The sequence below is a fragment of the Myotis myotis genome, unplaced genomic scaffold (genome assembly GCF_014108235.1).
Source record: "Myotis myotis isolate mMyoMyo1 unplaced genomic scaffold, mMyoMyo1.p scaffold_m19_p_2, whole genome shotgun sequence".
NCBI classification, from domain to species: Eukaryota; Metazoa; Chordata; class Mammalia; order Chiroptera; family Vespertilionidae; genus Myotis; species Myotis myotis.
The window spans coordinates 30,631,139-30,656,374 of record NW_023416324.1 but is presented as its reverse complement, the minus strand read 5'-3'; the positions used below and the strand labels follow the sequence as shown (position 1 = coordinate 30,656,374).

Here is a 25,236-nt window from a genome sequence, read left to right as displayed (position 1 = left end):
CAGGCAAAGAGTATTAAGGCTCCACTCTGGATCAGGGGCATGACATGTTCTGTAAGTAATTTATCTTTACCAGGGGAAGGCCCTTACTAGAGTGTCTTAGAAATAGTACTACGATTGGGTACTGGCTCATTATTCCTCCTTTTCTCTTTCCCCTTCTCAGTCTCCTGCTTATTCTTTTTGTCCCTTCTTTTTCCTGCCCAATGTCCAAATGTCTGTCTCCCAAATTTTCCCTTTAACAGGGGGCACCAGGTGCTTGCCAGGGAGAGATAATAATGCTTTTGCAATAAATGACCTCATCCAGCAGCCTGGTGTAGACCTGTCAACTGCAGACTTCTGAATGGACCCTACCTGTATCCCCTCAAATAAGGAGCAGAGAGGGAAGAGTGTGCTCTGGCTCCATAGGCACTCGTCTATGCTCATAGACATTCCTGCCCTATTGTACCTTCACAGAGGCAATCTCCACTGAAGGCCGTTGAAATCCCTGTGCACATCCACATAGGGATGTTATTAATCGTATGATTTCATTTGCATGCACTCCCTCCCAACCACACCCTCCTTCTTGTCTTTCTGGTGCTGAAGCTAGAGGATGTCACAAGTGGGATTCTGCTTATGGATTCATTGTTCTGTTTGGGGACTATAGTTTGACTGGTGGCAGATCTAAATCCATGTGCTAATGAGCTTGGTTAAAGCAGGCCTCTGCTATCCTCTTTTAATCTAGCCTGTCTGTCTGAGTTTCTTTCCACAGTTAACGATCTGCTATAATGGTTTTGCCTTTAGTTTTGCCTCCTGGGTCAAAACAAATCAATAGTCCTCACAGATATTTAAAAACCATCAGTGTAAAGCTCCTGGGTCTCGGGCCGCCCCTCCCACTGTTTTGTTTTGTTTTTGCTTCTGGGTGAACTTACAGCTTGATCAGTACAGTGATATTTCCCTTACATCTCCACTTTTCTCCCAGAGATGGGCAGCAGTGAACCCCTTCCTATTGCAGAAAGTGACAAGAGGAAGAAGAAGAAGCGGAAGGCCCGGGCCACTGACTCCTTGCTGGGAAAGTTTGAAGGTTGGTCATACAACTCTCTTAGACCAGGGCCTGTGGCTCCCCAAGCATGGGAGGAGCTTCCCAAAAGCCCATGGGTCTAGATCACAGGATCTGTGTTATTATAGAGCCAGCTCATGGCTATGTGTGTGATAGGGATGAAAGAAGGAGTACAAGAGCTTACTCAAAGGAGTGACAGAAAGAGAGCGAGCAGAGATGAGAAAAGCCCCTGGATGATGCACAGGCGTCCTCCCAACGGTCAAGGGACAGGAAGACCAATCTGTCAGAGCTGTGCATGCAGTGAGATTGGCTGGTGTGTTTCTGCCCCTTCCAGATGTGATCTTTCCCTTGGCTGTTCCTAGAAGGGCTGCTGAGAGGTAGAGCAACCTTGTAGGAGGAAGAAGAGAGGGCCATGGCTGCAAATGGAACTTCAATCTTCTATAAGCAGAGAACTTGACTCCAAGAGATTGCAGCTACTTGTGCTGAGTTTGACACCGTTTTAAGAGTGGATGTTGTGTTCAAGGGACACAGTGTTGGTCATCAAACATTTTGAATCCTGTGTGAGGCACCAGGCTCAATGCTCGTCCTGTTACCACTGGGCATGTGATGGGTTGAAGTGAATCATTGGACACTTCTGCAAAGAATTGAAAGGATCAGTAGCTACTCCTAGTAGTGACATGCCCCTTCATCTATTTTCTTTTGTGAAACCTGAAATAGCTTCCCCTCATGGTCCCTCTTTCCAATAGTGCAGATACACTAGTGAATTGATAATTTTGTACAGTAGTTCTAGTGACTAGTTCTTTATGAGTCAGGAATATTGGACTTCCAACCACTAACCTATTCTGACATGTGTAAAAGACTAATAACAAATGTCCATTGTGAGTAAAGCATGTTATTTAAAATACTTACAAACAACAGTGTGTATTCTTTATTTTAATTATTTATTGCATTTATTGGAGTGACATTGTTTAATAAAATTATATAGGTTCAAGTGTATAACTCTATAATATATCATCTGTATATTGTATTGTGTTTACCATCCAAAGTCAAGTCTGTTTCCTTCACTATTTATCTCCCCTATACCATCTTATGCTTCCCCCACCCCTTTCTCTCACAATCGCCATAGTGTTATCTGTGTCTATGAGTTTGTTTGTTTTTTGCTTAATACCTTCACCTTTTCACCCAGCCCCCCAACTCCCCTCCCCTCTGATAGCTGTCGGTCTGTTCTTTGTATCTTTGAGTCTGTTTTTCTTTAACCCAGCCAGTAGATGTGTGTGTTTGGGGTAGAGGGGTAAGGGGAGAGAGAAGGACAGAAGTACCATGATTTTTAGAATAATTTCCAAATCAACAGGTCTTGCTCTTTCCATGAATCTAAGAGTAGTTCCTGTTATTCAAGGATGGCTTGTGCAATTATAGGGCTTCTCGTGACTCAGAGTAATAAAACCTAATTTCATGGTTAAAAAGTATTCTGCTCAGTCTGTGGGTTTAAGTGCTAGGCTGCCTCAAGAGGAAGAAGCCGCAGAATGGAGGCCAGGGGAAAAGGAGGCCAGCTCAGCAGAGACGCCGATGGTGCTGTAGCATCCTTTGGAAGAGCTCAAAGAGCTTGTGCTATTTGTGAGCTTGGGCAGGCCACCTAAATGTTCTTTCAACCCAAGCCTATTACTCTGTGAGAACCACTCTGACTCAGCACCCTAAAAACCTCGAGGCTTCCGTTTACATTTATGTCTGTCTCCTGTTTCCTGTGGGTGACTTCTGGAAACTTCTCAAAAACCTCCAGAGAGGATCCTGGGGACTTCGCTGTGTGTTGTATAAAATAAAACAGGGTTTTATTCCCCTTTGTATCACCAATGCCTAGCACAGAGCTGGGCACACAGTAGATGCTCAGCAAATGAGTAAGTGAATGCATGGTGTCCATTCAAATTACACCCCTTCTATGAGGATCCTCCAGATTCTCTGAACAGATAGATATAACCTTCCCCTTTCCTGGCTCCTTTTTACTGTGTCTTATCCTCTCTCTGATAGTATTTCCCACTGTCTAGTTTATTCTGGGGTCATTTGTGTACGTGTCTGTCTTCCCCATTGAATTGTGATTCTCAAAGAGCAGGGACTATATTTTATTCCTTGCTTTGTCCCTATTGTGAATCTAACATGCTGTCTGATACATAGTAGGTGCTCAGGAAGTATGTGTGTGAATAGAAACCCTTCCACTGACCTCATCTCTAAAATGGGGAACAGGATGCCTTCTATGTGATCTAGTTGTTGAGAAACTGAGTCCTGAAATGGCCAGGAAAGCTAATGGTCTTCCTCGTCACTGCACTGGGGAGTCACCGTGTGCCTGTGTTGTCAGACCAAGGAAGCTGAGTAACAGAAGCTCTTCTTTCCATCTTAACTTGCAAAGGGTGACTCATCCTGTTATTTCTCTCATCCATTTCATCTCTAGATGTGTACAAGCTGACCTCTGAATTGCTTGGAGAGGGAGCCTATGCCAAAGTTCAAGGAGCTGTTAACCTGCAGAATGGCCAAGAGTATGCTGTCAAAGTGAGTGTCTCATCTGGATGTCTGGCTTTACTTTGTACATAGTCCTAAACCAAATAAATTTCATGTTCCCCATTGTGGTGGCTCAGTAAGATTTGGGGCTCCAAAGCTATATTTGCTGAATTCAAATGTTGGTTTCTCTACTTGCTGTGTGCCATTAGGCAAGTTACTTAGTCTGTCTGTCCTTCAGTTTCCTCATCTGTAAAATAGATGTAATAATAGAACCTATATATTATTTTTTGTGAAGATTAAAGAAGTTAATATGTGCAAAGGGCTTGAAACAATGCCTGGCTCATAGTATTAATGCTGCTTATTAATCTGACAAATGAAATTAGCTTCAGGGAGTAAACAAACAGATTTGGAATGAGACAACCCACCTGAATCTCTTTTGACAAACTACTACTATTTGACTTTGGTGAAGTCACTGAAAAAGCTTGAACCTCAGCTCCCACATCTCCAAAATGAAGATATTAAGACCTTTCTGTCTCATGGATTGGTTATGAAGGTGAAAATAAAAATGAACTGGTATCAGTAGAAACATTTTACAAATGACAGAATGCTTACAAGTGATGTAGAGTATCATGCTCACGAGGACGAAGCAAGCACTGAGCTGTGGGACAGGAGAGCTGGCTTCTAGCTGTGTGATCTTGGAATGGCTCACTTCACCCCTCTGTGCTTTCATGTGCTGACCTCGTACGGAAAAAGAGATGGATTGAGAGCAGTGGTTCTCAAAGACCCTGCATCAGGGTCTTTGTATTTTTACCATGTTTCCAAGTGATTCTAATATCCACCAAAGTTTGAGCACCACTGATCTAGAAACAGGTCTTATTGATTCTAAGGGGGCAATTCAGACTTATTTCAAATCATTCACCTGCGCCACCAGGTCTAAGCACTGCCTCATATGGGCAGACTCAGCCAAATTGACTCCTGGAAGAAGTGTGTTTTTTAACCAATCTGCTATAGTCCCAGCTGTGGATTTATTAAGGGGAAAACTTCTGCTGAGCCATGTTCCTTTTTGCTGGAGTTTTGTTTCGTATAGTAACAAAAGTACTGCCTCAATTCCTTTTTGAAAACTGATCAGTATAAATTACAAGTAATTTTTAAAAAAAAATATGCCTTAAGTGTGGTAAAAACTGCAAATGTCAATTGATTTTCAAATGTCTGAATACATTTATGGATGACAGACCTATTTCTTCAAAGTTGGTTCACAAGAGGAAAACCAGGCCCTTCCTCCATGTCCCCTGGCATCTTTGGGCAAAGACGGACCCTGGCTTGGCAATTCTTGGATTTCAGCAGTTCTGCCCATGTCTCTCGTGTTCCTTGAAAACTCCCTAGAAATGGGCTGCTTCTCCTCACATGGCTGCACAATATTTGGTTTTATTAGTGCTTTCCCTATAAGCATCCAACTGATAAACACTAGAGTCTCAGGGTGGGAATGAAATTTCAAGATAATCTAGTCTGAATATCCTCTATAACTCCTCAGATAGTTGTACCATGTTCTGCTCCCCCATCTCTAGCATTAGGAGTGCATTACCTCCTCAGAAAAAATTATGCCATTGCTAGATAGCTTGCCTGCTCAAAAGTTCTTCCTGACTTTGATCTGAAATATTTGGTGAAAGAACGAGCTGAGTTGCTTCTGTGCCCCAGCACTACGTACACCTCTCTGTGCAGAAAACGACCCCAGAGGTTTACTAACAGACATGGACTTGTTTAGAAAATTGCATTGGTCATGGATGTGTGTGCTACAACATATTGGAGAAGTTTGCAGTGTTCTACACAGCATCCTTGGAGTGAAGGAACAGGATGTCGTCATCTGCTGCCTGCTCATCACGTGGGACTGTGAAGCAGAGCCAGCTCTGCAGAGCAGCAGTTTGGGACTCTGGGTGGGTCCGAAGACATGTTCAGAGTCAGCCACTCCCTGTGTAAACTGCCTGCTCATCTGTTGGCTCACCCATTCCTTCAGTCAGTACTTGCCAAGCATCTCCAAATACAGGTGGGGAGGGGGAGCATCCCACAGTACCATAGGAGAGATAAGGCCTCCGGGTTCTCTTGAGAGAAGTGTAGGATACAGGCCAGTATAGGATAGCAAGGGCTTCGGAGGCAGCTCTAGGCTTGAATTCCAGCCCTGCCACCTATCAGAGCTGTGGGCAAAATGTTTTACCTCATTCTATCTTTTGGGATTTGTTTTAAGGGTTAAGAGATTATGTACCTAAATGACTTAATACAGTGCCTGCCAAAGGGTAAATTCTCGCATGAATTGCAGAGGTGGCATTGGTCTGGGCCCTTCATTGCCCCTTGCTCTTCCTCCGGCACTAGGAGATTCTTCATTAGAGCTTATAAATTCTTACCCGAAAGGCAAAAAGAGATATCCTTGGAATAAGAACTGAATAGAGATAGCTCTTTGTCTTGCTGGCTGCCTCAGTCTCCCCTGGGCAGCTGGGGACAGCCCTCAGAGGCTTCCGTGGAGTTGTGCTTGGCCAGAGTCAAACAGCCCAGCCAGGCTGGAAAGCCCTGGGGCCAGTCTGCAGCTTTGCTGACAGAGCCACAGGGCCTATGTCACCAAGTCCTACTCCAGACTTGTGCTTGTAACTGACTTGGGCTAAATTTGGCCGTTCGTTCTGCCAGAGGGCTCCTGCTGAGGGGTGTTTTGAGTTTAGGTGGGAATATTTGACAGATGTTGTTCTTCTCATAGATCATCGAAAAACAAGCAGGGCACAGCCGGAGTAGGGTATTTCGAGAGGTGGAGACGCTATATCAGTGTCAAGGAAACAAGTGAGTATAGTGTTGGGCTGGTTGCTGCTTCTCTGGGGGGATGCGTGGCTGCAGAAAAAGGTTCTTTCTTACCATCTCCTGACCTGAACTCTCACTTCTTCCCCCACAACTGCATATAACTCCTTGTGTTCCAATGTTTAGAAAAAATAGAGAGGAGAAATAACAGCAGCAAAGAAGCTATCTCCTATTTAGGCTGAAATACTATGAATATCAGCAGTTCAGGCCCATTAGATGAGTGAGCAATCTGAATGAGTGCCTGGGACAAAAATCGAGTTTTATTTCTTTCAAGTGCCTGTGGAAACTAGACTGCCTGAGTGTTGCCTAGTGGAAACTTTTAGGAACCTGCTGTGATTAATGGATGAGGATGATGAGAACTATTAAGAATATTTGCTGCTGTTTTCTGTTCCTATGATAGTTACATATGTGTAGCTACTACTGAGGGTCGTGAGACCTGGTCTAACCTCTGTGCTTGACAGCTGGGCCAAGGTGCTCTCCAGCCCTGACTGAGCCTGCTCACCACCAGCTCCAAATGAGTGGCTCTCCCGCTGTGGCTTTAAATCAGGGTCACCTCTAAGACTTCGCTTTCCCCTTTCTTTCTCTCCATGGTAGGGTCAGCAGGGAGCCAGTGGCCCGGTATTGATGGCTTTGTCATTAAGCTTGGAGGATGGGGGCTGCTGTTGATTTAACTCCAGGCACTGCCTCCACAATCTTCTTTCAAATTAGGCCATTTTGGCCATCTTATTTGGACGCCTTCGCACTAGTAAAAGCCTGGTGTCTCCCAAAGTGGTCAGCATTTTTTTATGAGGGACAGATTTTTATTTTCAGCCTGCAGCTTCTGAGTTCAGCATTAGAGACTCTACTTGGTTTATTTCGTTCTTTAAAAGAAAAAAAGCCCCAACACCTTCGATATCCAGGCTGGTGGCTTCCCTACTGAGTTACAAGACGACCTTGTTGGCGGAGCACGGTAATGCTCAGGCAGACAGGAGTGCTCACCGGGGAAGGCCACAAGTGCTACGGTGGCCGGGAACACGGTGTTTCATTAAGCAGCGCTTAGCAGTTAGGGTCTAGCGGTGCCTACGTTAGGCCCCAAGTCTATTTGACAGATGTTTCCATTTTCTCCAGGCAATGTAAATACTGCCCCGTGATTTATGGGCAAGAGGGAGGGCAAGTAATTATTTGCTGCTTGCCTCCAGGACACACACCTACTATTCAGTGTTATTAGCCGCAATTGCTTCCAGTCGGCTGCAGATTTTATTCAGTTTAATGTGACCAGGACTTTTTTATAACTCTACCTAGTGGGTTTTAGGGTTGGGGTTTGACAGCACAGACTTGGTGAAAACACCAGAGACTAAACATTATGGAAAGATAAGGTGACCTGAGTCTTGCTAACACCATTGGCTGCTTCTCAAACATGGGTCTTTAATAAGCATTCTGATTTCAAGTTGATTTCTGCCCTGTTACAGGGCGTTGTGTATTTTTTTTCATTGTATATTTGTAAAATGGGCTTTAATATATAATACCATTTTTCCTTTTTTTCCTTTCCTCCTATTTTTCCCTATTTAAGGAACATTTTGGAGCTGATTGAATTCTTTGAAGATGACACAAGGTTTTACTTGGTCTTTGAGAAATTGCAAGGAGGTACTTACTGTTGAGTATGTGTTTGGACTTCTGATTAAGACCCAGGGTGGTGATCATCCATCATGAATCCCAGAGACTTCTAAAACGAGTCAAGCTAATAAAAAGGATGAAGGACTTAAAACTGCCCTTGATTTGGGAGAAGGGAGGCCGGAGGGAAGGATGATAATTAGCATTTTGCAGCGCTTAGAATTTAGCATTTTGCAGTGCCCACAGCTCACCTGTGTGGGCACTCTATAAATGCCTTCTCATTATAATGGGGCTCGTAAATAGATACATGTAGTCATCAATTTATCAATCCATGTTTTGACACATTCACTACTTAACAATTAATTGTGGGCGGAAGCTCCTACATACATTGTGAAGTCCAGAAAGGCGCACCAGGGGAGAGGAGGGTCCCATTGTTTAGGATACAGACCCAGGATAGAGAAGAGGCCAGAGAACGTGCCAACCTTCAGTTAGAATGATGCCATTCTTGACCATCACTACTACCATCACCTACACACACAATCACCGGGGTGCTTGCTGAAGTTGCTTTTCTGACAAAGAGAAGGAGATAGAGAAGCACTTGTCCTCCCCATCACTCACCCAACCCTAGAGCACATTTGCAAGGTAAAGGTTAGGGAGGATGTCTGAATGGAGGACTATGATGGTTAAAAGACCATGCTTTAGAAACCAGCAAAGCTAAGTTTTAGTCTAGCTACATCACTTACCTTGGGCAAGTCACTTAACCTTTCCAAACAGTATTCTTTCATCCATAAAATAGGGATAATGACAGCACCTACCTCCTTGGGATGCTAGGAAGGTTAAATGAGATAATTCATGTGAAATGCTTAGCTCAGTGCCTGGTAGGCACTAAGGGTTTAATAATTATCAGCAGTTAATATTATTAAAACAATTGGCTACGATGGGGACTAGCTGAGAAGTGTGTTACACTCCACCTTCCTTTTTAACAAGTTTGGAAACGAGACTCACTGCAGCAAGACAAACCTGTGATCTAGCCTGGAGCTGGTTTTCTTGGAATGTTTCCTAACATGTTGAGATCCCTTGATTGTTTCATCTGGCAAGTGAAAGATCTTTAATCTCATGTTCGTGCCAAAGCCAGAATAAGTAAACATGTACCACTTTTAGGATGACACCTTCAGTCCAGAAATACTGGCTTCCAGTAGTGAGCATAGACCACATTGGAGCCAAGCCATATATATGCTAGTGCCTGTGCCTGCCCTGCCCCGCCCAATAGCACCAGGACTTTGAATTACATGTTTTAATACTCGATGCCGCTGGGTCATCTGTACATATCATTCAGAGATCAACTCTACTGAAGCCAGACCCCATGGGTAAAGAGTGTGATTGGCTCAGGGCAACTCATCTGCCCAGCATTTGGGCCACAGGTCTTCCTGAGGGGAAGTCTGCACAGGTTCTGAGGCCCAACTTACTGGGCTTAAGTCCTGATGCCACCACTTACTGGTGTATGACCTTGAACAAATTGCTTAACCATTCGTGTCTTTTGGTTCCCTATCTATAAAATGGGGATAACTGTATTTTATACATTTTGTACAGTTGTGGTGAGGCTAAGATAATCTATTTAAAGAGCATTACACAGTGCTTGGCACATAGCAACTACTCAATAAATGTTAGCCAACAAAATTTACTTGGTCTTTGAGAAACTGCAAGGAGGTACTTTACTGTTGAGTATATGTTTGGACTTCTAATTAAGGCCCGAGGTGATGATCATCCATCAGGAAACTCAGAGACTTCTCAAACAAGTTGCCAACAAAATAATAATAATAATAATAATAATAATAATAATAAAAGTTCAAGGGAAAGAAATTTTTTCTCTCTTTTTTAAATCTTTGTATATCTGGTGAGGGTGTGGCATTTCTGTTTGTAGGCTATGCTCTCATTTGGATCTAAAGTCAGAGGCAAAGGAGGAAAACTTCCTACAGAGAGGCCCCCTATCCCAGGTGGATTCACTTGTAGTTCTTTTTTATTCCAGAAGCCAAATGGCATTTACATATTTTGGTCATTTAAATAGTTGTTCTCACTCCCTTCTACTCATCATAGACAGCACAGAGGTTAGCAGTTCCGTTCTATTCAGTAGTTTTGTGCTAGTACCTCCTCTGTGCCAGGAACCACACTTGGTGCTGGACATTCAGCAATGAATAAGCCCATGTCCCCCACCCAAACCTGTGGACGCTTGGCCTCTGAAAAGTTATACTCAGTAAAGCCTGAAAAAGCATTTCCCTATGTTCCTCTGCTTCCCAGGCTCCATCCTGGCCCACATCCAGAAGCGGAAGCACTTCAACGAGCGAGAGGCCAGCCGCGTGGTACAGGATGTGGCTGCTGCCCTTGACTTCCTGCACACCAAAGGTAAGCCGAGCCTTTGCCTTGGCGGTGGGTTGGGCTAGGCAGTCTCTGGGGACCAAGGGAGCAAGGCAGGCCAGGCAGAGGGGCTGGGCCAAGAGCTGGTGCAGCTGGCAGGCCTACCCATGAGGGTGAGGGGGAAACCAGGATGCCTCTAGACTTCTGATGTGGATGGTGGATAGATGAGGACCTGTTTGGAATGGTAAGGATTATGGAAGAAGGAGCAGGGAAGAGAACAATAAAATCCATGTTGAATAAGGTATATGTGGGTGTGTGGATGTGGATGATTGTCTTTCCCTTTTCTAATGAAGAAGGCAAACCATGCATCATACAACCTCTCTAGTATGAATATGTGGGTGTTATTCCTTCTAGTCTTTTAAAATACACCACCTACATTGGCATGATAGTATATATGTAGTTTTATATCTTGTTCACAATAAATGGAAAATGCGTTTTTCTATTAACATGGTAAGTTCAAGGTATCTGTCGAACCTCACAATGGTAAAAGGCAGGGTTGCTAGTATTTGAATTACACTTTGGTTTACAATACTTATTTAGGACTGATTATTTAAGAATTTTTTTTTTTTGTAAATTAAATGTTTTGGAAAATTGGGTGTTTTTGTCCATTTCCATAAATATGTTTAATTATAGCATACATTTTTTAATTTGCCCAACAGCAGTGCCATGGAAATAATGAATTCTGGCTTTACCTTTTTACCAGCTAGAATAATGCCTACCCCACAGAATTATGGAGAGAATTGTATCACCAAGAGTAGTTAACACATAGATAGCACTTGTTATGTGCTGGGCACTGTTCTAATCCTTCACCTGTACTTACATAATTGAGTGTGTCCTATGTGTGTAGACATATACAATATGGAGCATAGTACCTGGCACATAGTACATGGTTCTTCAATAATGTTATTTCCTCCATCCTTGTCCCCCACCTGGCATAAAGCATTTTTATTCCTAATATTCCCTTAAAGCATTCTACCTGATGGGAATAATGTGTGACTTCACTCTGCTCCCTTCACTTTTGTGGATGTGGGCCCCTTGGTTGTGAGTACACAGGACCACTGTAGGCATCCTGCTCACGCACAGTGCAGGCTGGTGTGGCCTGGTGTGGAGGTTCTGGTTCCTTGATTCTAACCCACTTCTTCCAGTGGCTGGAGAGAGATCTGCACCCAGGCCACACCATGTTGGGGGCCTGACTTGTACATGGGATGAAATTTCCTAGAAGTGGGGGGGTCTGTGCTTTCTGCAGCATGATGGATGGCAGTGGTTCTGTTTCTGAAAGCTGGGATGTATGTAGGTAACACCTGCCTGACAAAGATTTACAACTGCTCCCCAAGCTGCCTCCATAGATTGCAAAACTGGGTCACGCTTTTTACAAGATCCATACCTTAGAGGGGAGTAAAGGGGGTTTTATTTTTTATTTATTTATTTTTTTTCAAGAATGCACTAAAGGGAACAGAGGCTGGTGGTGTCTGAGGAGTTCTGAAATGCTTGTTAGCATCTAGCTGGGCAGCTGCCCATGTGCCTAGAAGTTGGAGGGGATGAAAAACGATTTCCAGCTGAACTTGGCTGTTTTCTAAATAACTTCACACCGGGAAGATGAATTGAGCAAGAATGGGTCAGCCCGGAAACAAGTTCCATACTCTTAAATACTGGACACACTGCAGCTTAACCTCTGGGAAATGAGCCGGAGTAGCTGGATGGCTGGTACGCTCATAGAGGCAGGCCTATTATTACACAGGGCCCTCAGTTCTCAGGCTGGGGAACGCCTCGGCCATCAGCACCTATTTGGGGAGCAAGGCTCCATGTGTGGCTCATGATCCTTCTGTGGGAGCACTTGCTGTAATGGAAAATATCTTTCACTTTTAGTGCGGAGAGCTACAGCCCGACTCAATTTGTGCAGCCTGGACTGAGTTGCTCTGGGTTCTCATTCAATTAGGTGACTGATGAAGTCATTGAGCCTGCTGGAGCTCAGGTCTTTCCTTTAGAGAAGAGCCTCCGGTGGGCTGGGCTTCTGTCACCTGCCAGGGAGTCGTAGGGCTGCCTGAGAGATGGATCATCCAGGGAGTTTTAGTAAAGCCGTCTCTGCTTTTTCCTGTTACCCAAGAATCCTCTGCTGCTCTCCAGTCCTTCCAAGCAGTAGCTGTTTGACATTTGCTCAGCCTTGCAGCCCTTCTGTCTCTGCCTCATACATTCTGCAGGAGGAAAGAGGAAGGGAGGTTTCTGGGTCTACCACTAGAATTGCACAGCCCTGCCAGTGGTCTTTGTCCCTGTCTTTGGTTAGAAGGTGGTTTTCCCCCAGGTGCCTTCATGGCCCAGTCAATAGGTTTTAACCCCTCATGGGCTCAGCTACTATCTGCAGTCTCCTTCAGGAGGGCTGGCCAAAACGCAGGGGGAAGAGGGCTTATCTGAAGAACACCCATGGGCCCAAGCAGTCTCTGCTGTGCTCTGGCAGGACTGTCTCGGATATGCGGAGCAGGAGAGAAGGGAATCGGGGAAGCTTTGGGAGATTGTTCACTAACACGCGATCCTCTGAACATGAAGGAAGTCCCACTGACGGGATTTTTTTTTTAATCGGCCACACAAGAAGAAATGAGGTAGAGCACTCCCAGCCCCCTGAGATGCTCTTAAACAAGGCACTCATTATTTCAGCATAGCTGTTCCAAACATGGCTGTTTGCAGAGCTCTTTGCTCTGCTTCGTGTTAGGCTTCTTATTCTTGGTTGTCCCCACAGTGCTGAGAGGTAGGCTGGCTGGGATTCATTTAGCCCTTCTCATCCTGCCAGACTTCTAAAGCTTCTGCTTCAAACCGACTTGCAGATTCAACGGTGCTTTTGGTTTGTCTCTGGTTACTTCTGCCTCCTGCAGCTCGTTGACTTTTTAATGTACCATAATTGGGAATTAATCTGCGAACAACAGCATTTGGAAAAAATTAATTGTGTGTGGAATGTTTGATAATTATGTGCATATGTTAACTATTTCCTTGCTCTTTGTCATTTCAGGCATTGCTCACCGAGATCTGAAGCCAGAAAATATATTGTGTGAATCTGCAGAAAAGGTACTTAGGATGTTACAGTGTTTGCACTGATGCGGGGAAGCCACCTTGCTTTCAATATAGGTTGTTAGCAGTTTCCAGGGTTAATCCTTGTCCCTTCTTTGCTGTTTCAGCAGTGTGATTGGCTTAATCCTGAGAGTTTGTAAAATATAGGAGACCCACACAAAATGAATGTTTTCTAGTCCAGTGCACATACCTTTCGAGCAGTTGATGGGAGTCATAAACAACAACCTAATCTTACATGAAGCAAATCTCTGCCTATAAATGATGTTTCTATCATGGTATATATGTCACTAGAGGTGATAATTAGGAAGCAGGTTCTTGAAATGAGTTTCTGTTTCTTTTTTTGTTGCCCATTAAAAAGCAAACATTTATACTTGGTGTTGAACAAATGCCATCTATTTTAAACTTTCCCTCAACTCAATCTACAAGTGTTTGCATTTCCATCAGCACATATGAATGTGACAGATTCTGTGTTTGGTAGGAAGGGTTTAGGCCCTGGTGGTTTTGATGGCTCACATTCATAGTTCTGTGTGTGTATACATGTGTGTATGCATGAACATGTGTGTCTTCGTCTGAATTAAGGGATAGCTCATGCATGAGGAATGGCTGTGAGTGAATATGTGAGTCAACTTAGTACTTACAACTCTTGTGGGGAATAGTAATGTTTTAGCTCCAATATGATCTTGTGCCTTCCTGTCAATGACTCTGGCATTAAACTATATAATTTATCATTATTATCATTATGATTATTAATAATTATTATAGTCAACATTTGTAGGGCTTACAGTATGCCAGCACTGTGTGGATATACTAAAATTTTATGACTATTTAGTATTTATAAAATCTCATGAGATAGATACTATTATTATCTTCATTTTATGAATGAGGAAACTGAAACTTGCCCAAAGTCACTCAGCTGATGAGTAGTAGACTATAGATTAAAACTCAGGTAGCCTGACCCAGACTCCATGAGTGCTCTGAACTACTCTGTTCATGCTCTTTGTTTCATCTGATCTTCATGGCATGGATTTTTTGCCCTTTTATTATGGTTGAAAAATTAAAATTAAGAGAGACATTATGAAGAAAATTTAAAAAGGGTAAAGGAGCCCTGGCTGGTGGCTAAGTGGTTAGAGCATTGGCCCACATATCAAAGAGTTGCAGCTTTGATTCCCAGTCAAGGGCACATAGTACCTGGGTTGCAGGTTTAATACCTGGCCCCATTGGGGCGCATGCAGGAGGTAACCAATAATATGTTTTTCTTTCCCTCTTTCCCCCCCTCCCTTCCACTCTCTCTAAAAATTAATGGAAAAATATTCTCGGGAGAGGATTAACAAAAAAAAAAGGAGGGGATTAAAAGGAGGCTTGACTTGATTAGTGGACACACAATACAACATACAGATGATATATAGAGTTGTATACTTGAAACTTATATAGTTTTATTAACCAATCTTACCCCCATAAATTCAATAAAAATTTTAAAAAATAAAAATAAAAGGATAACCCACAGAATGAGAGAAAAAAATTGTAAGTCATATACCTGATAAGGGTTTAATATCCAAAATATATAAAGAATTTCTAGCCCTGACCAGTTTGGCTCAATGGACAGAGCATCAGCCTGCGGACTCAAAAGGTCCCAGGTTCGATTCAGGTCAAGGGCATATACCTTGGTTGCAGGCACATCCCCAGTGGAAGGTGTTCGGGAGGCAGCTGATCAATGTTTCTCTCTCATCGATGTTTCTAACTCTCTATCCCTCTCCCTTCCTCTCTGTAAAAAACCGGTGAAATATATTTTTTTTAAAAAAGAATTTCTAACATCATGAAGACAATCCAATTAAAAAATGGGCAAAAGACCTGAATAGACATTTTTCCAAAGAAGATATACAAATGGAAATAAGTACACGAAAAGATACTCAACATCCTTAGTCATTAGGGAAATGCAATGAGATGCCACCTCACAACCTACCAGGATGGTTATAATTAAAAAAATGGAAAATAACAAGTGTTGATAAGGATGTGGAGAAATTGGAACCCTTGTATATTGCTGGTAGGAATGTAAAGTGGTGCAGCCACTGCGGAAAACAGTTTGGCAATTCCTTAAAAAGCTAAATATAGGATTACCATACCACTCAGCAATTCTTTTTTATTTTTTGAGCGTAGCTATTTTTTTATTCGTCTGCACCTCTCCCCCCCCCGCCCCCTCTAGACTTTATTATTATTATTATTATTATTATTATTATTATTAGTTAAGGTATTATAAATATGTCCTCATCCCCCCCATTAACCCCAACCTCACCCCCCCCCCCCCCCGCGCCCCGCACACTCATGCTCCCATCCCCCTGTTGTCCATGTCCATTGGTTTGGCTTATATACATGTATACAAGTCCTTCGGTTGATCTCTTCCCCTTACCCCCGCCCTCCCCTACTTTCCTTCTGGGGATTGATAGCCTGATTGCTGTTTCTCAGTCTTTGGGTCTGTCCCTTTTCATCAGTCTATGTTGTTCTCTATAATCCACAAATGACCACTCAGCAATTCTACGTCTATGTTTATACCCCAAAGAATTGAAAACAGCCTGGCCAGCATGGGTCAGTGGTTGAGCATTGACCTATGAACCAGGAGGTCACAGTTTGATTCCCAGTAAGAGCACATGCCCGGGTTGTGGGCTTGATCCCAAGTAGGGGGGTTGCAGGAGGCAGCTGTTCGATGATTCTCTCTCATCATTGATGTTTCTCTCTCTCTCTCTCTCTCTCTTCCCCTCTGAAATCAATAAAAATATATTTTTAAAAAAGAATTGAAAACAGAGAGTTGAACTTGAACACCAGTGTTTGTTGTGGCATTATTCACAATAGCCAAAACGTGGAAACAACCCAAGTGTCCATCAACAAATGAATGGATTAACAAAATGTGGGTATATACATACCAGTACAATGGAATATTACTCAGACATGAAACAGAATAAAGTTCTGATAGATGCTACCATATGGGTAAACCTTTAAAACATTATATAAGCAAAATAAGCCAGATTTAAAAGAACAAATGTTGGGTGATTCCATGTATGTGAAATATCTGAGATAGATAAATTCATAGGGATGGAAAGTAGATTAGATGTTATTGGGGCTGGGGAGTGGGGTGAATGGAGAGTTATGGCTTAATGGGCACAGAGTTTCTGTTTGGGATGATGGGAAAGTTTTGCAAACACATACTGGTAATGGTTGCACAACAGTGTGAGTGTAATTAATGCCACTGAATTGTACACTTAAAATGATTTAAATGGCATATTTTGTGTTATATATATTTCATCACAATAAAAAAGAGAGGCTAAGTGAAGGGAAAAGAAAAAAAGAAAGAATGTAAGAGAAAGAAAAGGGAGGGAGGGGAAAATGAAGAGAGGGAGGAAAGAAGGAAAGGAGCAGTTGAACTTGTCCAGGCTCCCCTAGGAGGTAAATGTCTGATCTGAGACTCACAGAACCAGCACATTTGACTCTGTGCTGCTTCCGCCACACAGGCCATTCTCCTGCGTGCACACAAACCACCCTTCTGCGTGGCTCCAGAGATGACTCACGCTTTGTGCGGTCTCAGGCCAGCCATCCCGGTTTGCTCTGGCCTGAAGGAGGACTTACAGTGCTTAAACCGACCAAGTCCCAAGCAAGCAAAGACAGGTTGGCCACCTAAGCCACCTGAGATGGCCAAGGGTTATTTTTCTCATAACTCCATTGCCCTCCACCGAATGGTCTGCAAGGAGTGTGTCAGGAATACATACTAACTTCTCTAACTTTTGTTTATCATCAAGAGTTCCATAGGTTTGCTGCTTGTCATATACTCAATTCATAGTAGCCTGACCATGTAGTGCAGGCATTTTCTCTTAGTCGGGAAATGGGCAAGGGCATGGGGAAGAGGACACCGTAGGATGAATCCTCAGGTGATGCCTAATTAACCCGAGGAGAGCAAGCATGACTTGACAGGTAAAGCTGGGCTGCAGTGTGGCAGCCACATACCTGCACCCACATAGTCACCTTGGTCTCCTCATGGCCATTGGTTTCTTGTATTTGTAACCTTCACGCTCTGCTTTCCTTTTTAGGTGTCTCCAGTGAAAATCTGTGACTTTGACTTGGGCAGTGGGGTGAAGTTGAATAACTCCTGCACCCCCATAACTACACCAGAGCTGACCACTCCGGTATGTATGACTGGGCACCTCCTTCTGAGCTTCTATACCTTTGGAGTGCCCCTGACCCAGAGCTCTGGAGTCCAGAACAGAGGGCTAAGGAAGGAAAGCTAGCATATCTGTACCTCTTCCTGCTGCCTGAGTTGTCACCTGGCTCACTGCTTGTCCTGATGCCGCCCTCCCTGCCCCAGTGCTTAGCTGCTGATGAAACTGACATTAGAGCTTTTAGCTTGGGGTGGGTCCTCTGCCAGTAATGAGACAAATTACATCTGTAAGAACAGGCTGAGCCCTGGATCCCAGCCCAGGTAAAGACAGACACCACTCCCAGGCCAGCCCTTTGGCACTCTCAGTGAAAGCTCTGAGAGTCCCATTCCCACTGCCGACGTCGTGGCGCATCACCTAGGGATGGCGGATGCGGAGTGTGGCCTCCCTGTGGCAAGAACTGAGGTTCCAGGCTCTCTGCCTGCAGGCTCACACGGCTAAGTTGTTGTGTTGCTTCTCTCACTTCACACTTCATGCCCAGATGGTGCTGCTGGGAGCTACTTCTTCCTAAGACATCTCTGTACATACACGATATTCTGTAATTATGATCCTTTTTGAGATTTGCTTGCTTTGTAAGTGAATTTTCCTAATAACCTTTATTAAAGACATGCATTTGACTATGCCCATGTCTTATTCTGAGCAACATTATTAGAAATGTTTGTTTATTAGCTTTTACAACACTGAGCTACCTTGTTCTCTAACTCATTAACTCTAATTGCCAATAATAGAGAAAACGTCCTTTCTTCACTTACCATCTTTCCATCAAATTAGTGTGTGTGTTGGGGAGGGGGGTATCTCTTGGTGAACCTGAAATAATGAAGAGGGGAACAAAAAGCATTATTTATTTTTATTAGCAGTTTCTGTGCAGGGATGCGAGGAAGGAATCCTGGATCCGGGCTTTGCCACTGATGTGCTTAAACAAAGCCCTGTCCCATTCTAGGGCTTGGTTTTTCCCATCCCTAAATGGGAGAAGCAGGGAGACTGGATTTGTTCTAAGAGTTCTCCTAGCTATGATGGTCTCCTAATTCTAAATCTTTATGCGTGCTTGCTCTAAGCTTGCACGGAAGCTTGGCTGGACTTCACTTTAAGAAATCCTTGCTGTATGGAATCGATCTCCACAGATCTCCCCCAGAGCCGTGCTTCTGATACATTGAAGTCCCTGCGCATTAAGTGACTGGATAGAGAGCTGAGGCAGGGAGCGATTCCTGGAGCTTCTTGACCGAGGGTCTCCGCTTACTGGAGAAGGACCCGAAAAGAGAAGGTGACCTGGAGCTGGTCACATGGATCACGGGTGGTAGGACTCAGTTTCCCAATGCTCAGTTGGCCCAGCTTTTCTAAGTGCGTGGTGGCATCAGGCGAGCTCTCTGGCTGGCTTTCCTCACAGCTTCTTGCTCTGCAGCTCTGTCCTTTTGCTCAAGTCCCATTACATTCTGCTCTTTGCCATCCCTCTCCTTGTGACTAAGCCTCTCTCTTCTCTGTCAATTCCCCCTCCCCAACCCTGGCCCCCACAGTGTGGCTCTGCAGAGTACATGGCCCCGGAGGTGGTGGAGGTCTTCACGGACGAGGCCACGTTTTACGACAAGCGCTGCGACCTGTGGAGCCTGGGCGTGGTCCTCTACATCATGCTGAGTGGCTACCCCCCCTTTGTAGGTCACTGTGGGGCCGACTGTGGCTGGGACCGGGGAGAGGTCTGCAGGGTGTGCCAGGTGAGCGCAGTCCCAGGACCCCCTGCAGAGCGGGGCTGGGGGCCAGCAGGGTTGCGGGATGCCAAGCGGGACTGGGTTTGGGGATTGTTCCTGATCTGGAAAGGGGTACCTAGTGCCCCTTCCTTCTTTTGTCCAAGGGCATCCAGCAGGTGAAATAGAGATAATTGGGCAGTTAGCCCAGCCAGTTAGGGAAGATCATACCTGAGCTGAGTCTGAAAGGATGAGTGTGGCCTCGGGGGAAAAGGGCAAGAAATACAAGTAGGACGGCACAAGCAAAGACACAGGGTTTACAAGGACACAGAGGTTTGAGTGTGTAGAGGGAAGAAGGTAGCATGTAAGGCTGATTGTGGTGAGAGATGAGAACTTAGAGGTTGCCAGGAGCCCATTCCTGGAGGCCCTGTGTCAAGGGCCAGGGGATCCAGGCTTTGTTCTATGGTTGATATTTCCCACGCATCACCCACCAGCCTGCCAAGTAGCATAGCCATTTGCCTGCCAAGGGCATTCTGTGTCATTTGATGATTTAGGAGAAAGTATGGGGAGTCTGTGGTGTACCCCAGCCACACGCTGAGCTTCAGTTGCAGTCAGTTGGGCACAGAATGACCAGGCCTGGCCAGTGTCACCTCAGGAGGAATCTTCTTTGCCTAGAACAAGCTGTTTGAGAGCATCCAGGAAGGCAAGTATGAGTTTCCTGACAAGGACTGGGCACACATCTCCAGTGACGCCAAAGACCTCATCTCCAAGCTCCTGGTTCGAGATGCAAAGCAGAGGCTGAGCGCCGCCCAAGTTCTGCAGCACCCGTGGGTGCAGGGGGTGAGTGGTCCAGGGAGGGGTGGCGTGCCACCTCCTCAGGCTGAAGTGTGGCCATGAGGAAGCCCTCAGACCTCAGCTGGAGGGAGATTGTACAGCCGTTTCAATTCCTGTGCACACAGAGTGAGCTGACTCCTAACCCAGCCCCAGACTGAGTCCCACCCATACTGGTCGTACATTTGGCTCTAACCTTGGTCACAGACTAAGGCTGTCGCTGGCCCATGTTTCTCTGGAACAAACAGAGGCCTCTGGGGGGTTCAGCAGAGGCATCCGGCCCAGGAAGCAGCCTGGTGTCATGGGGGCCTGCATTGCCATCCCCTTGTACGGAGACCATTAGCTAAGAGCACCCAGAAGCAAGGCTTTGCTGCCTGCTTGCTGCGTGGCTGCATGAGGGGCACATATGGTCTCCTTGAGGTCCTGGGTCTGGGTGCATCTTGTCCAAAGGCAAATGGTGGATTTTTCACCAAACTACCTAAAGTCTTCACTAGAAATCGTTTTTAACCATCCTCCTTAGTTATTGATGGGACCTGACTTCTGTCCTCCAAGGGGTCTGCCGGACCTCCTGGGAGTCATTATATCTCAGCCTCAGTGGCCCCGACAGCCCCAATCCAAGAGTCTCTCAGTGGTTAATTCCCAGCCACTCAGGAGTTGCTGTGTTTGAGTACTCAACACGTCAGACACTCACAATAGTGGAATGAGTTAGACCCAGTCCCTGTCTCATGTTCTCATGGGGAGAGGGAAACAAGGGAATAAGTGACAGGGTAGCGTGGCAGACGCTTGAGCACCAGTGGACAATGACCCACCTCTGCTTAGGACAGGCAGGGGTTGGGCGGTGGCAGGGGAGGGGAAATGTCTCACAGGGGAAGGGGCCCTAAAGCTGGGCCTTGGAAAATGGTTAGGACTTTGCCAGACAAAGGGCTCTCCATGCAGAGGCAACTGAGCTGAGGGCTGTTCCCTGCTTGTTCTCTCCTTGGAAGATCCGACCCTGCAGGCAGGTCTGGCCAAGTCCCTGTCCTGGGCCAGAGCCTGTAGTAACCTACCCACTCTGCGCTGGCATGGGTGGGGGCAGCTCTTGAAGGAGGGCGCAGCACTTACCCACAATCTATGCTTCCCGTTCTAGCAAGCTCCAGAAAGGGGACTCCCCACGCCGCAAGTCCTCCAGAGGTAAATGCTCCCACACACCCAACACCCTTCCTTCTTTGGCTTTGACTTTCTCAAGCTCTCAGCCACATGGGATGGAGGTGGGGGTGGGGAGCCCATTGCTAGGCTCAGGCATCTTCCTGAGTGGCTCCCTGGCCTGCCTTCTCCCTACTTCTCGTCCTCTCTTTACCCCCTGCAGTAAATGTCTCACCCTCTTCTCTTCCTCCACCTGGATGGCTTCCCCAGCCCTCCATCACCTTCACGGCTCCTCCCTGTGCTGTGTGCAGGAGAAAACCCTGTTTTGCATAAACACTTGAATCCTAATGGAAATCACCATCTGCAGCCCCTAAAACCGATCTTATCTGTGGGTTATTACAAGGTTTCCTTCTGCCACAGGTGGTTTGGTGAAAGCAGGAATCGGGGGTGCTGTAAGGCAGTAGCATCGATTGTGATATAAATACTAGTAGACAAACAATAATAATGGTCACTGTATAGTAAATACCACATGCCAGATATGGTACGAAGGGCTATACACAGATTATATCCATAAGCTTCATGATAAATTTCAGAGAGGTATTCCTATTACCCCATTTTATAGTTTAGAAAACTAAGGCATAGAAAGGTGAAGTTAACTTATTCAAGGCCTTGGGAGTTCTACTTTGAACCCAGATCTGTTTGACGTTAGTGCCTTTTAACACCTAATCACATTCTTCGTGAGCACTGCCTTGGGCCAGGGATAAAGCATTGTGGGAACCCCTCCAGGAACCAACCTCATGGCCAGTTTCTGGGAGTTCCACAGGGAAGTCTTACACCTTTACGTTCTCAGTTCCCTTGAGCTAGAATGTACTGCCCGGCTCGTCCTACCTGATTCTCTAGAGCTGCATCCAGATGCTTTGAGGCTCCAAACCTCAGATCCACTTCAGCAGATTCATTCAGCACCCGAAGTGCCTGTGTGTGCCTGCCCTGAGCTGGCTGCTGGGGACGGACACAGAGGCCCAGCCCCTGCTCTTGGAGCTTCCCGCCCTGACGGGGAAGGATACACACGGGTGGGTTCCATGTGCCCAGCCCTCCCTCTGAGAGAGCTCTGTGCACAGCCGTGGAGGAGGGTGCGCCGAATGAATGGGGCATTTGTCCCTCAAGTCCAAGGATCATAATAGAGGCTTAAAGCCATTCCGACCTCAGTGAAGTCAGATTCCAGACCCATGCAAGAGCGATTTTGCAGAAAGCAGTCCTATGCCGGCTCAGGAAAACCCGGTGGAAGTATGGACTGCAGCAGTCGGTGGGGGTGTGAGGGAGCTGGCCTGGCTGAGGCCATTGAGTCCTGCCTCCCTTGTTTCTCTGCTTTTCCTTCTGTCCCTGCAGAAATAGCAGCACAATGGACCTGACACTCTTTGCGGCGGAGGCCATCGCCCTTAACCGCCAGCTGTCTCAGCACGAGGAGAATGAACTGGCAGAGGAGTCCAAGGCACTGGCCGAGGGCTTCTGCTCTGTGAGGCTTTCTCCACCCTCCAAGTCACGCCTGGCCCGGCGGAGGGCCCTGACCCAGGCAGGCCGCAGTACTGAAGAGGGGCCATGCCCCACACCCACAGCTCTCTGACCGACTCCAGTCACATCTTTCAGGCCCTAGGTCTCTCCAGGCATTGCCCCCTGGAAACCTGTGAGGCCAAAGTCTACAGAGCCCACAAAGGGACCTGCTGTGGGGCTGGAGTCGCTTTCTCACCCACCGAGGCCCTGAGGTTCCCACCCAGCCCCCCATTTCCCCAGGGACCTCAAGGAAAAAGCTTTCTCCAAAGGGGTTGTCTTTGAAAAGGAAAGCAATCACTTGTCACTTTGCATAATCGCCTGAGGCAGGGACGTCTCTGCCGGGCTCCAGCCCACCTGCTCACCCGCCTGCAGATCCTGGATCAGCCTGCCAGCCTGCTCTCCTGAATGGGCTGCGGTGGCTGCTGGGGCTGCAGCCTTCAGGGAGCCAGCCTCAAGAAGCGTCAGCTGACAGAGGCCCTTCCCTCCTTGCACGGTCACCCCCCTCCCCACTCTGTCTGTCCTTCCACCTTCCTCTGTCCTCCGGATGTCCTCCCCCTGGGCTGAGCAAAGGCGTCCCCTCAATTCAGGGAAGGGCAGAGAGGCTTTGCATGCCGGAGCCAGATCAGTCTTCCAGTCTGTAGCACAGAGAAGCACATAATCTTTCTTTGCCGTGACCGAAATGTGTCCCTCATTTATCATCCTCTTCCTTGTTTGGGATTGCTGCTAAAGTCAGTATTATTTCGTTTTTAAAAGTTTTTTTTAACCACGCTCTTCCAGCAAAGATGGGAGTTAAAACTCCCCGTTGCCAGCCCATGGACTGACTAGAGCGCGCAGAGGTTCGCGCAGAGGTTCGCTCTTCTTTTCCTGAATGCCCATGCGTGCGAAAGGTTTTAATCAGCTGTTTCCTATTATTCTAATTGGTTTTAAGTGACTTAGAGACCGAGTCTGCTGCTGCCTCTCAGGCCTGTTGTGGAAGGCAGCACAGGTCGGGCCTGAGGCAGCCCAGCTGCGCAGTCTGAGGATGTGCTGCTGCTGCCTGCCAGGGAGCATGAAGGCGAACCTGGCATCAGATAAGCCGAGCTGCTGAGTTACCTAAAGAAAATCCATATGCATATCTCAGGCAGACATTTACACAGCACCACGCTGCTGTTACACATTGTGCTTGTTTGAATAAAGCTTTTACATTGTGGCTGTGGCCTTCCTGGTAGTCCTTTCTTCACCTGCAAACCTGAAGAGGAGACCGGACCTCTAACTATAGCACCTCATCGGGTTCACCAAACAAGGTGAAGGAGACATGATTGCTTTTCTTTTTCAGGTAAGGAAATGAGGGTCATCAAACATTTGTCCATCTCCTAGTCCAGTGATGGCGAACCTTTTGAGCTCGGTGTGTCAGCATTTTGAAAAACCCTAACTTAACTCTGGTGCCGTGTCACATAGAAATTTTTTGATATTTGCAACCATAGTAAATCAAAGATTTATATTTTTGATATTTGTTTTATATATTGAAATGCCATTTAACAAAGAAAAATCAACCAAAAAAATGAGTTTGCGTGTCAGAGGTTCGCCATCACTGTCCTAGTCTGTGCCAAGACCCAGAGATGAGTAAGAAACAGCCTGTGCCTTTCAGGGTCTCCCCATCAGGTAAAGGTGCTGTCAGCAGGCTGGCTTCAAAGCAGGCTTTAACGGATACGCCCTCCACACCGCCTGGCCCACCACCCAAGTGGGAACAAAGTTCCCCTGTGTCTAAAGCAGCCCTTGGGATCCATTGTGTGCCGAGTTGGCAACAAAGCAAAATGGCACCTCACATCCACAGCCTGCGTGTTCATCACGCAGGGGGCTTTTGAGTGCGTGTCCCCTGTAATCTCAGAGCCAGGCTGGAAAGGACGAAGGTAGGGCCTTTATAAGTTCCCAAGGAGGTGGCAGGAGGGAGGTCTGAGTGTCAGGGCAGTGAATGGGCAGAGCAGAGCTGGGAGTGGGGACTAGGGGCTCCTCACTCTGGGGGTGGCGATGGGCCCAGCCACAGCTGTCCTGTCCTGTGAGTGCCTCCGTGTGATGATGACACGCTTTCTGCTGGTAGTCTTCCCTCTGCAGGACCTTCACCACCCTCACATCCCGTCTCCATCTGCCCGGAGTGGGTTGGGCCAGGAAATCAGGCCTGCACCATCGGAGCCTTTTAGCCCCAAGTCTCCCAGTGCCCCAGGACTCAGGACCAGGGTATGAGTTTTGTCTCTGGACTCCAGCCCCAGCCTGGTCAGACCTTCAGGTTGGTCCAGCAGGGAGGTGACTTCCAGGAGTTTCCTGGATCACACACTCCCTGCCCCCAGCCCCATCCTGCCCTGCACACAGCTCTAGCTGGTCCCTCCTGCCGCTGTGCCTGAGCCCAGGCTGTGCCCTCACCACCCACCTCCCACCCCAGACCACCTGCCGGCCCTCCCATCCTCCACTC

General features: G+C 46.4%; 1 protein-coding gene across 19 annotated transcripts in view; it reads left to right on the top strand.

Annotated features, from left to right (window-relative positions):
• MKNK1 (MAPK interacting serine/threonine kinase 1) overlaps nucleotides 1–23,979 on the top strand; it is a 50,565-nt gene extending 26,586 nt beyond the window's left edge. For 16 of the 19 annotated variants that reach the window (XM_036348427.1, XM_036348436.1, XM_036348439.1 and 13 more), the window contains 11 exons: nucleotides 956–1,057; nucleotides 3,474–3,571; nucleotides 6,261–6,340; nucleotides 7,905–7,978; nucleotides 10,241–10,345; nucleotides 13,356–13,411; nucleotides 17,488–17,583; nucleotides 19,125–19,319; nucleotides 19,965–20,129; nucleotides 21,247–21,290; nucleotides 22,629–23,979. In XM_036348427.1, the coding sequence (XP_036204320.1) occupies nucleotides 956–1,057; nucleotides 3,474–3,571; nucleotides 6,261–6,340; nucleotides 7,905–7,978; nucleotides 10,241–10,345; nucleotides 13,356–13,411; nucleotides 17,488–17,583; nucleotides 19,125–19,319; nucleotides 19,965–20,129; nucleotides 21,247–21,290; nucleotides 22,629–22,863 (1,250 nt within the window). In that variant the 3' untranslated portion in view covers nucleotides 22,864–23,979. Of the gene's footprint in view, nucleotides 1–3; nucleotides 52–955; nucleotides 1,058–3,473; nucleotides 3,572–6,260; nucleotides 6,341–7,904; nucleotides 7,979–10,240; nucleotides 10,346–13,355; nucleotides 13,412–17,487; nucleotides 17,584–18,734; nucleotides 19,051–19,124; nucleotides 19,320–19,964; nucleotides 20,130–21,246; nucleotides 21,291–22,628 lie in introns of those variants that run through there. The other 3 variants (XM_036348440.1, XM_036348442.1, XM_036348444.1) reach the window with 2 other exon arrangements.
• The last annotated feature ends 1,257 nt before the right edge of the window (nucleotides 23,980–25,236 follow it).